The sequence below is a fragment of the Capsicum annuum genome, chromosome 7 (genome assembly GCF_002878395.1).
Source record: "Capsicum annuum cultivar UCD-10X-F1 chromosome 7, UCD10Xv1.1, whole genome shotgun sequence".
Lineage (NCBI taxonomy): Eukaryota > Viridiplantae > Streptophyta > Magnoliopsida > Solanales > Solanaceae > Capsicum > Capsicum annuum.
In genome coordinates, this window is record NC_061117.1 from 22,317,686 (window position 1) to 22,328,296 (window position 10,611).

At 38.1% G+C, this 10,611-nt stretch overlaps 2 protein-coding genes across 2 annotated transcripts; one reads left to right on the forward strand and one right to left on the reverse strand.

Moving 5' to 3' along the window:
- The first annotated feature begins 863 nt into the window (after nt 1-863).
- Nucleotides 864-8,028, forward strand: LOC107856499 (TBC1 domain family member 15-like). Its single transcript, XM_047393940.1, is given in 13 exon segments — nt 864-1,039; nt 1,282-1,352; nt 1,544-1,612; nt 1,729-1,827; nt 1,909-1,989; nt 1,991-2,026; nt 2,703-2,774; nt 4,087-4,203; nt 5,025-5,177; nt 6,483-6,583; nt 7,599-7,612; nt 7,615-7,804; nt 7,806-8,028. Coding segments are annotated over 13 exon segments (1,245 nt in total). The 5' UTR covers nt 864-915; the 3' UTR covers nt 7,924-8,028.
- Nucleotides 8,029-8,124: 96 nt separating this feature from the next.
- LOC107856507 (transcription factor MYB82) lies at nt 8,125-9,326 on the reverse strand. The gene is made up of 3 exons (XM_016701512.2): nt 9,157-9,326; nt 8,904-9,033; nt 8,125-8,801 (listed from the first exon to the last, which is right to left on the reverse strand). The coding sequence occupies exons 1-3, from the start codon at nt 9,281-9,283 to the stop codon at nt 8,414-8,416; spliced, it is 645 nt and encodes a 214-aa protein (XP_016556998.1). The 5' UTR covers nt 9,284-9,326; the 3' UTR covers nt 8,125-8,413.
- Nucleotides 9,327-10,611: the final 1,285 nt, after the last annotated feature.

Consider the following 10,611-nt stretch of genomic DNA (forward strand, 5'->3'; position numbering starts at 1 on the left):
ATAACTCAAATGATCAAATGGAAACACCCCCACCCCCCACCCCCCCACCCCCAAAAAAAAAACTAACAAACACTCCACCATTAAACAGTTCACTACACAAACATACAATAATTGAATCAAAATCGAACATGCAAAATATCAAAACACAACAATTGCTAAAAATCAAACTAGTGCACCTAATCAAACTAATTAGCTATTAATATTTCAATTTTCACTATTTCAGCAATCATGTTTTAAAAGAATTTCATACGTTTGAAAATTGAAATATATCTAGGGCATTCTCATTTCATACACCACGGGTCTACGAATAGACCGTGGGTCTACGGACAGAAACAGGACGCTGTTCAAATCAAAATTCCAAAATAACTCTTCAAACAACAATTATACCACCATTCAACACTTCGTTGCTAAAAAAAAACACGATTAAATCAAAACACCAAATTCAAAAAAAAAAACCATTTAAATGGATCTAGAAATGATCAAAACTCGATTTTAACTAATCTTGCGAAGCAACAACGCCCCTTAGCAGCTACAGATGAAGAACGTACGAAAATGATGTTTTTGGGAGAAGTTGTTCGAAAGCGAGAGTTGAGAATTGAAGAGGAGAGAGAGGGATTTTTTTTTTTGGATATTGAAATAAGTGGAGAGGATTAGGTGTATTATATTAAATTTGTAAAATTGTATAAATGATGAATTGGTCCCTGTGGGCCTCACTCTTTCTATTTTTTACACCCTAAACCTAAAAAATAAATAAATAAAAAATTAAGTGGGTATTTGACAAAATAGTTTTGCACAAATTTTCTTTGCCAATTATTCCCCTTTTTGTTGTGTGTGTGTGTTTTGGCGGGGGGGGGGGGGGGGGGGGAGGGCAAAGCTCAAAAAGTTCTGACACCTGATCCGTAATGCTTATTGTTTATGTATCTTGGTTCCGATAAGAGTCTCTATACAATAAGAGTAGTGCCTTTCTCGGATATCAGGTCAATCCGTAGACACACTCCTACTTTGGGTTGGCAGTATGCTATTATAGTTTTGTCGTCAGGTACGTAATCATATACTGTATCATAAGCCTTTCTGATTTTTGGAGTTGTTATCATGGAATAGTAAACACCCCCACCCCCCCACCCCACACCCCCATCCTTTTTTTCAGTTTACTTGCTACTCTCTCTCGTTTGGAAATATATCACTTCTACTTTCTTCATTCATAATTATTCCTTGCATGTCTGGTGTCGCTTCATTACCAAATTTCTCAGCTGACACATTTCTTGAGAACTTCGGAAATAGGAAGTCCAATGATATTATATGCTGAGATAATCCATCAAAGATCTTCATTATGCATCACTGTAGCCTGTTTGGTCAGCCTTTTGGAAAAATAGAAGTGCTTTTCTTTTGTACTTAGTTTTGCGAGTTATGATATATCGCTAAACTTCTGAGAAAACAAGTGATAGGCTTACTTGTCAAGGTACACCGCGACAAGTGCCATCATTCCCTTCATTTTTGGGTCGTGACACTAAGAATGCCACATAATGTAGATATCATAACTTAGTTCAAAATGTTATTTGTCAAAACACTGCACATCTGGTTGGCCTTAGATGAGAAACTCCTTCATTACGGTGTATGTGCCTACACGTTCCCAATTTAACAATTGTGGAGCCTGTGGTTATTTAATGTGTTGTGTCTGGCATTTGCAGCTAAGGTTCTCATTCCTTACTTCATTATGTTTTTCCCCAGTGGTCCACCTTCTTGGACTCTAAGGGCAGGGTCTTAGGTTCACAAGCACTAAGAAAGAGGATCGTTTATGGAGGATTGGAGAAAGGTCTGAGGAAAGAGGTATGTTCTTGTGGAGATCTGCCCTTTTCACAGTCTGTCTAAGAAGAAATAACATACTCCCATTTGTCATTGTGGTTCCAGGTCTGGAGATTTCTGTTGGGATATCATTCGTATGATTCAACTTATGCCGGGAGGAAATATCTCGTGTCTGTCAAGAAAGTCAGAGTATGAAACAATAAAGAACCAATGGAAGATTTGTGTAGCTCTTTCTAGACCTCTTCCTTCCAAATCCCTATTAGTTTATTTTGTTCGATTTTAAATGTCTTTCATGATTACAATTGTTGAATAAGCTGCCATCTAATATTTTGTTCACTTGCAATTTGATGAGCTTCTTGTTACCATCATCATGAGGCTGAATTTCGATGTTTCTGTTTTCTCTTTTGACATCTCAAGCTTTGTCCTTCAATGAACACAGAATGATTTTATCTCAGATTTCATGGGAGTACTGCCAATCCTTTGTTTCTACTAAAATTATAGGATGCCAATAGTAAATTAAATATTGAAATGAGGAATAGATATTCATACGGATAGTAACTTTTTTTAATGTGTTCGATTGGTATTCGTGAAATAGGACATCAAGGAGCTTGGAGATAATCATCCTCTGAAAGTTTGCTTCAAGTGCTTAACAATCTATAGTACACTTCTGGGTTAAAGGAATTGAATCATATGTCTTTGGGACCTTCACTTTTGGTGTTCCAATACGAAAGTCCATCCCCTTTTGTTGTGGAGTTACGCTTTCCTGTTCTACTAGGGAAATTAGTTACCCTGTTTTTCTTTTTTCCAGAGAGGACCAATGATAAGAAAATGGTTTTGAGGTCCTTTTTGGTAAAACTAAGCTTTAGATATTTATGTTTATGTTGAATCTATTTATGCAGAGCATAACTAAAGAGCAGGCTAAAAGATTCACAAAATTCCGAGAAAGGAAAGCTCTTATCGAGAAAGATGTGGTAAGTATCAAATTAGTCCAGCCTTTAGGGCCTACAGATGACTTCTATATGAGAGGTTGAGAGCCAGTATGTAGTTCTTCACATCCGAGCCAGTATGTAGTGTTGATTGATGAAACGCGGGGGGTGGGGGGGGTGAATGACAAATTGGAGGTTTGGAGGCAAACCCTTGAGTCTAAGGGGTTTAGGTTGAGTAGGTCCAAGGCGGAGTATTTGGAATGTAAGTTTAGTGACTCGAGGTAGGAGGACGAAGTGGTGGTGAGGTTGGACTCCCAGGATGTATATAAGAGGGATAGTTTTAAGTATCTTGGGTCTGTGATCCAGGGGGATGGTGAGATTGATGAGGATGTTTCTAACCGTATTAGAGAAGGTTGGATGAAGTGAAGGTTCGCCTCGGGAGTGTTGTGTGATAAGAAGGTACCCCTTAAGCTTAAAGGCAAATTCTATAGAGTGGCAGTTCGTTCGGTCATGTTGTATGGAGCGGAGTGTTGGCCAGTTAAGCTCGTTCACATCCAAATATTGAAGGTGGCGGAAATGAGAATGTTGCGTTGGATGTGTGGGCTTACTAAAGGGGACAGAGTTAGGAATGAGATTATCCGAGATAAGGTGGGAGTGGCTTCGGTGGAGGACAAGATAGGGGAAGCGAGGCTGAGATGGTTTGGGCATGTGATGAGGAGGGGCGCGGATGCCCCGGTTCGGAGGTGTGAGAAGCTAGCATTGGATGGCTTCAGGAGGAGAAGAGGTAGGCCGAAGAAATACTGGAAGGAGGTGATTAGACATGACATGGAGCAGCTTCAGCTTACTGAGGACATGACCCTAGATAAGAAGGCGTGGAGGTCAAGGATTAGGATAGAAGACTAGTGTTAGTGTGTCGGTTGTAGCTAGCAGTCAGGAGAATTCTTGTGTAGCCAGATTTAGTAATCATAGGTCAGTGTACATAGGTGTCTTTGGGATGTGAGTGTATGTCCCTACTAGGTGGGTGTCCTATTTTCTATTGCTTAGTTCCTATTTTTCTTATTCCGTGTTGCTCTTATTTCCCGTATTTCATATTCCTGAGATTTTATTCTATTATTTCCTATTCTTTATTTCGGTTATGTCATCCATCCCCTTGTTTATTATCCTTATCTTGAGCCGGGGGTCTATCAGAAACAACCTCTCTACTTCTTTGGAGGTAGCGGTATGGACTGCATACATCTTACCCTCCCCAGACCCCACGCTGTGGGAATACACTGGGTTTGTTGTTGTTGTTGTAAAATTGTCAGACTTCTTATTTCTCTTCTTTCCTTTTCCATTTTCTTTTAAATTGATCTTGAAGGTCAGGACTGATAGGTCAATTCCATTCTATGATGGGGATGATAATTCTAATGTGAAGTGCTTGCGTGACATTCTGCTCACTAACTCATTCTACAACTTTGACCTGGGTTACTGTCAGGTAACTGCGTTATGTTAATTGGTCGTTCTTTGCTAAAATAAAGTTAAATCAGATGCATGATTTTCAGATTTCGCAAACTTTGAAAATCTTCAGGCTTCCTGCCACCCTTTCTCTTTCTCTTAGATGTGCTGTTTCATCGTACGGAAACTTCACCTTGAAATATTGTCTACCTAGACAGCACTGAGTTCAAACTTGATGTTAGTTTTCTGCAGAAATAGATCCCTGTTTTCTGGTGATATAATGGTGTGAAATAAAATAACTAAGATTCAGAAGCTTGAATATTTTAACCAGAGATTCTGCATTCGAACTGAGAATTTTTTTCTTCTTGGAAAATCTGCTGCCTAAACCATGGTGCGCAGAGTTACCAGGTAACTGTTAGATTAGATCTGGTGCGTGTGAGCTGGTCACTTGTTCTTGACACTACCATTTTTTAGACAACATAATAATGCTGTTTTTACGCGTATGTTTTGGTACCTAACATAATTACTATCCAATGTCCTGATTGTTTACCTTCTATTTGGTCTTTTCGGAAGCAATTGTCTCACAATCAGTTGAAGAAATGATCTCACGTAATTCAAATTATAGTGTTTCATATTACCGACCTGAGATTACTCCGTTTTCCCATTTGTATGTCATGTCTCTCTAGAGAATTCAATTCTTAGTGGATGATACTGGTGGAATCATGCTTTTGATTATTCTATCCATGTTGTTGGTGCCTATCTACTCCAGTATTCTCTTTACAACTTAGTGCAGTTCCATTTCTTTCTTGGTTGCTCACTTTCTGATGAACCCTTTCATTCTATTGACTTGTAGGGTATGAGTGGGGTATGAGTGATCTTCTTTCACCAATACTGTATGTAATGGAAGATGAAGCAGAAGCATTTTGGTGCTTTGTGGCATTGATGGAGCGGCTTGGACCAAATTTTAAATGTGACCAGAATGGAGTGCATTCTCAGCTTTTTGCATTGTCAAAGGTTCTTTCTCTGTGTGCGTGTGTGGTTCCATCTTTTCTATTGCCAGTTCCTCAACTCCCATCCCGCCCCCAGCTTTTGTGTATTCACTGTTCAGTTTTATACTGTCTAACTCAGTGATGCTTTTTTCTTGCTTTTTTTATATAGACGCTGCCTCTTCAGTGTTTTTCTCTTATTATTATTTTGGTTTCATGAATAAACTGTGTATTGGTAGAGGTGCCCAAAAAATAAAAGCTACCGAAGGCTTAAAAGGGTCTAAGAATTCAATTAAAGCATTATCGTGCAGAAAAATAAAATCTTATGAACCTATGTCCACAACTCACTTGTAATGGGACAATGCAAGAGAGGACATTGTGTCTGTAAAAAGGCATCCTGATTATTATTTCCTTCCTTATTGTGAGGCTATTTACACAACTACAGCATGCCATGGTACATGCTCATCGAGAAAAGCACTTGTTGCCAATGAAATCCCGAATGATGCGCCATTAACTGCTGACAAGTCCATAATGTTGCTATAACCTCTAAGTAGGCCATGAAGCAATGCAAGACTCTTCATTGGCGTAACAATTTTCTGATTGAAGGATTAGGTGTCAGACAAATGGTATCCTTCCGATAACCTAAGTTACTCGGACTCTTCACTTTCGGTGCCGCACCCGTGTCGACACGACATGGGTGTGGGTGTGGGATTTGTACCCGATATGGTCAACGATTTTGGGTACCTTGACCAAAATCGACTGGGAAAGTCCGGACAGATTTACGAAATTCTATAATCAAAATAAAAGCTAAGGTGAAATTAAAGAAAATGGAATACCTTGTATATAGAAATTTCTATATTATTGCTTTTCTTTTTATCTCCTTTCAGGATTTTCTTCTTGAAAAATATTTTCTCCTTAAGATTTCCACATAATATCTCAAAATTTATGTTTTATAACTCTATTTTTAGATATTTAAATTATTTTTCGCTGAATTCCTGCACCCGTATCCATTTCTAGATCCATATCCCCGAATCTTTAAATTGAGACCGTGAAGGATCCGACCTCTAGATCCATACCCGTATCGGACACCCTCACCCGAGTCCGAGCAACTTAGCCGATAACCACCTAAACATGCCTGACTATTTAGTAATGAATCATTTTATGGCTCATGTCCTTCAGTGCTGCATTTTGTTTTTTTCTTAAACCTCTGGTGTTTCCATCCTTTTTTATACCCTTTTTCTGTTATAAGAGATTCTTGTAGATTTCACCGTATCTGGCTGATAAGTATATGTTTGCTGTCAAAAGTCTGATGCAAAATTACTGGGCTATGCAGTTGGTGGAGATATTGGATAATCCTTTGCACAATTACTTCAAACAGCAGGCCTGCTTGAATTATTTCTTCTGCTTTCGCTGGGTTCTTATACAATTCAAAAGGCAAGCAGTTCTACTCCTGAAAATTGTGTCTGATAACAACCCAACATATTATGCACTTTTGTATTAACAGATTATCCGTGGATCCTATGTTTAAACAAACTTTTACTATTTTCATTTTCAGTTACACTATGCTAATGCAATATCAAAAAAAGAAGATAGATTATGCTGATGAATATGACTAATATGTCGAAATTTTTCTGACCTTTGTGAGATTTTGAGACAGCCATGGATTAAAAGCCAAAATCCAGGTGTATATTACAACTGATAGTCCTCTTTTTGGCCACTGATGGTCACTTGACCTAAGGACCTGAAGCGAAAAATCGCTTCCCACGTTCACTTGGATAACCACTTCTTGGTCCTTATTCATATGTATAGATATTCTCTTGAACCTATTAATGTCCAGGGATTTAGTGGTAAGAGCATAGCATGTGATGAGTGGATTAGGCATATGTCACGGGTTCGAACCCGGTTATATGGAGAAGAGTAGCGGGGGGACCAATTATCGATCAAGTTTTCAACCATGCGCTACTGGCCCTCGTAATTTCTAGGTTAAAAAAAATATGTGTAACGGTTTAACTAAGTTCATTCTATTAAGTTTTGTACGTTCCTTTAACATACATGATACACCAAAAAAGAAGGCCTCCATTCATAGATATTTTCCAAACTACAAGATAATGGTATTGTAAGGCTTTTTTAGTAATAGAAATCCATTCACATTTCCCTGGAAGGAAGCATGATATGTGGTCCTTTAAAGCATTAAGCTATATGGATGTGCATCCTTTATTCTCAGCATCCTTCTCTCCGAGGATGGGAAGAAAAGAGCAACCAAGGAATAAAAGAATGTTTGATTTCACATCAGCAAAAATGTTATAATTTTAGTAATTTGAATGTCTTTAATGCAGCTATCATTTCTCAAATCTTATGTTACTTCCAGTTTAAGCTGTCAGACTTCAATTTGCACTAAATTGATGCTTTGATTTCCTTTTAGTTGAGATATTTTGCCTTCCTTTTATAGGGAATTTGACTTTGAAACACAATGCGGTTGTGGGAGGTCTTATGGACGCATTATTTGAGCGAGCATCTTCATCTGTATGTCTGTGTTGCAATTCTGAGACGACACCGCAGTAAAATAATAGAAGAGATGGATCTCGACACACTGCTAAAGTTTATCAATGAGCTAAGTGGTCATATTAACCTGGATGCTATCCTCAGGGATGCTGAGGCTGTGTATATGTGCCGGTGAAAATGGTGAAGCTTGCATCCCTCCTGGAACTCCACCTTCATTACCCTTTGAGATTACTTCAATGTACAATCAACAGGATGATGATGATGTACTGTAACCACATTTGGATTTTAATTTCATAAATCGTGACCTTGGCAATTACTGTGATATTCTTTTCAGTGTATATATGGATTCTGATAATCAGAATTTATTTTTGCTGGAAGTTGCCATCTTTTTTCACCATTTTTATGCCCATATATTGAAATTTTTGAAGTTTTATTTCTACACCAATGCGAATAAAAATTGAAAACCAGATAGCTAGCTTTTGTAACAGGCCGAATATCTGATATGAAGTTCATTACTATTCCTTAGTTGGAGTTGGCAGTAGTAGAGGAAGCCGATATTTAGAAAAAGGGAGATCTGTCATTTCTGACCTCTTGATACATGAATAAATTGATTTAGCAAATAAGCTCATGCACATTTCCAAGCAGATGAAGCACAAGCTCAGAACCGAAACCTCTAGCATGGGAGTTGTTAACTTGTTCTGGCACTAGTGGAAATTGTCCTCTTATATGAAGGATGCAGCAGAGTAATACTACCACAAATTTCTAAAGGAATGTCTGAATCTCACTCCATGCTTCTTTACCAGTGCTTGTGAATGCTTCAAGCAAGACTATGTCGTCCAATATGGGAATAAAAGGTTCGTCTTCGAGAAATGGCATGTTATTCATCACAGGTGATAGTAAGCTGCAGTTAAAGTCCTGCATTTCTTCTATCCATGAATCTAAAACTGTTTTGGTGGCCACTTCTTGGTTTCTTACTGTCTCAGCAGGGCACTGTTGCGTTTTGCCTTGTGGGCTGTGAGTATTTGCCTCCTTGGACTTCACATGCTTCTTTTTGCCTTTACAGGATCTCTTGTTGTTCAAATGTGTGTTCCAGAAGTTCTTAACTTCATTGTCTGTTCTTCCAGGTAGCCTACCAGCAATTAGCGACCATCTGTACCAAAGCGATGTGAGTTAAACTACAGTAACAAAGCAGGAAAGATTTAATTATTTAATTAATATTGTAATAGCATGAAGTCAGGGGGGAAACAGTGACCGGTTGCCAAGAAGCTTATGGAGTCTTATGATGAGGTCTTTTTCATCTTCTGACATCATTCCTCGCTTGATGTTTGGCCTCAGGTAATTTTTCCACCTTAGTCTGCAGCTCTTACCACTCCTCAATAATCCTAAGACGACAGATATTGAAACGTTAAACTCGTGGATGTCAGCATTCTAGTAGACCAGTTATGATATCGTATAGAGTAACTAAAGTTATAACTTGCTGTAGACTAAAAGATTTTGAAGTATACCCGACTTCTCAGAAATGGTAGCCCAGTTTCCCTCTCCATGAGTCTCCACACAATTCTTCAATATCAAGTCCTCCTCAGGTTTCCAAAACCCTCTCTTCATTCTTGTTTTAACTTCTTTATCCTTCATTGCACTTTTACTCTTCCTCTCTGCTGTTAACCTTTTATGTGTAGTAAATAGGGAATTAGTGGTACTCAAATATATAGATAAAAGGTTTGGTTTGGGGTGGATGGGGTGGGGGGATGTGGGGTGGGGTATGTGTCTCACTCTTGAAACAATGATGATGGAATTTTAAATTCTTTACTTTTGGATTACTATGCGTTGAGGTTGAGGGCCCTCAATATTCATATTTTGCTATCTTTTGTACTACCTGATATTGATAGACCTTTTGTGTGTTCCACTTTCATCCCACAAAAAGCCATACGCAAAGATGCTAGCTGGTCATCATCTGGATTTGGGTATTACCATAGGCGGAGCCAGACTTTTGGTTAAGGGTGTTCATATTTTTCCTTGGGCAAAAAACTGTTTTAAAAAAAAAAGAAAATAAAGCACTGCTGCACCTGCCAAGCTGTTCGAACTCGAGTTGTTGATGCAGAAATGCACACTCTTGACCACTGGATTATGCTTCTCTAGCTTGTCAAGGGTGTGCAACAACATGTATATAACCATAAATATCTATATTTAACCTATATAGCCACTGGGTATTACCTTTCCTCGAGCGCTCCTTGGGGTTGGGTTTGGGGGTGGGTGGGTGGGGGTTATAGAAAAACTTATAATTAAAAACTTCCTTGTTTGGTGCATTGTGCCTATGGTGGAAAGTTAATACACTTTAAATAATGTGGAGGATTACCCTTTCAAGCATGGTATCATTTTGCAATCAAATCAAACAAAAAGTTCATTTGCAATGTAATATCATGATTATGGGTTTTTTATCCGCATGTTTAAAGTTAGTATGGTAACAAAAGTAGAAACTGATGTCTAATGTATAGTACTTTTCCTGCTGTGCAACGGCATTCGATTCTGAAGCCCGCCCTTAGATTTTTAGAGGGCGTTGCTTATATAAGCCCTTTCTTATAAAATTTGAACACCTCGCTTGGTTGCTAGTTAGAGTTACAACTTACACATGTATTGTAATGCAATTGTTAGTTATATAAAAAATGTATTGTAATGCAATGTTAGTTATATAAAGATGTATTGTAATGCAATTGGTAGTTATATAAAGATTTGATATGCAAGTAGTAGTTATTCATGTGTTAACTATTTCATTTTTTCTATCATTAACTTATACATGTATTAGTTATGCAGAATTGTAAGCGGTAACCAACACCGTGTTTGTTGAACTGAATTTTATACATAACAAAAATGCTATGGAATATGATATTAAAATCACTTTCCAACCAAGAACCAAGCGATTTCTTACAAACTATCTTTAATCAGCTAATCCAAGGGGGAGAACG

Excerpts from the sequence above, each read along its gene's own strand:
- LOC107856507 (XM_016701512.2), bottom strand. The coding sequence starts at position 9,283 with ATGAAGGATAAAGAAGTTAAAACAAGAATGAAGAGAGGGTTTTGGAAA. Across the intron at positions 9,034-9,156 it reads TACCATTTCTGAGAAGTCGG|GATTATTGAGGAGTGGTAAG; the intron begins GTATACTTCAAA and ends CTGTCGTCTTAG. Across the intron at positions 8,802-8,903 it reads CATAAGCTTCTTGGCAACCG|ATGGTCGCTAATTGCTGGTA; the intron begins GTCACTGTTTCC and ends GCTTTGGTACAG.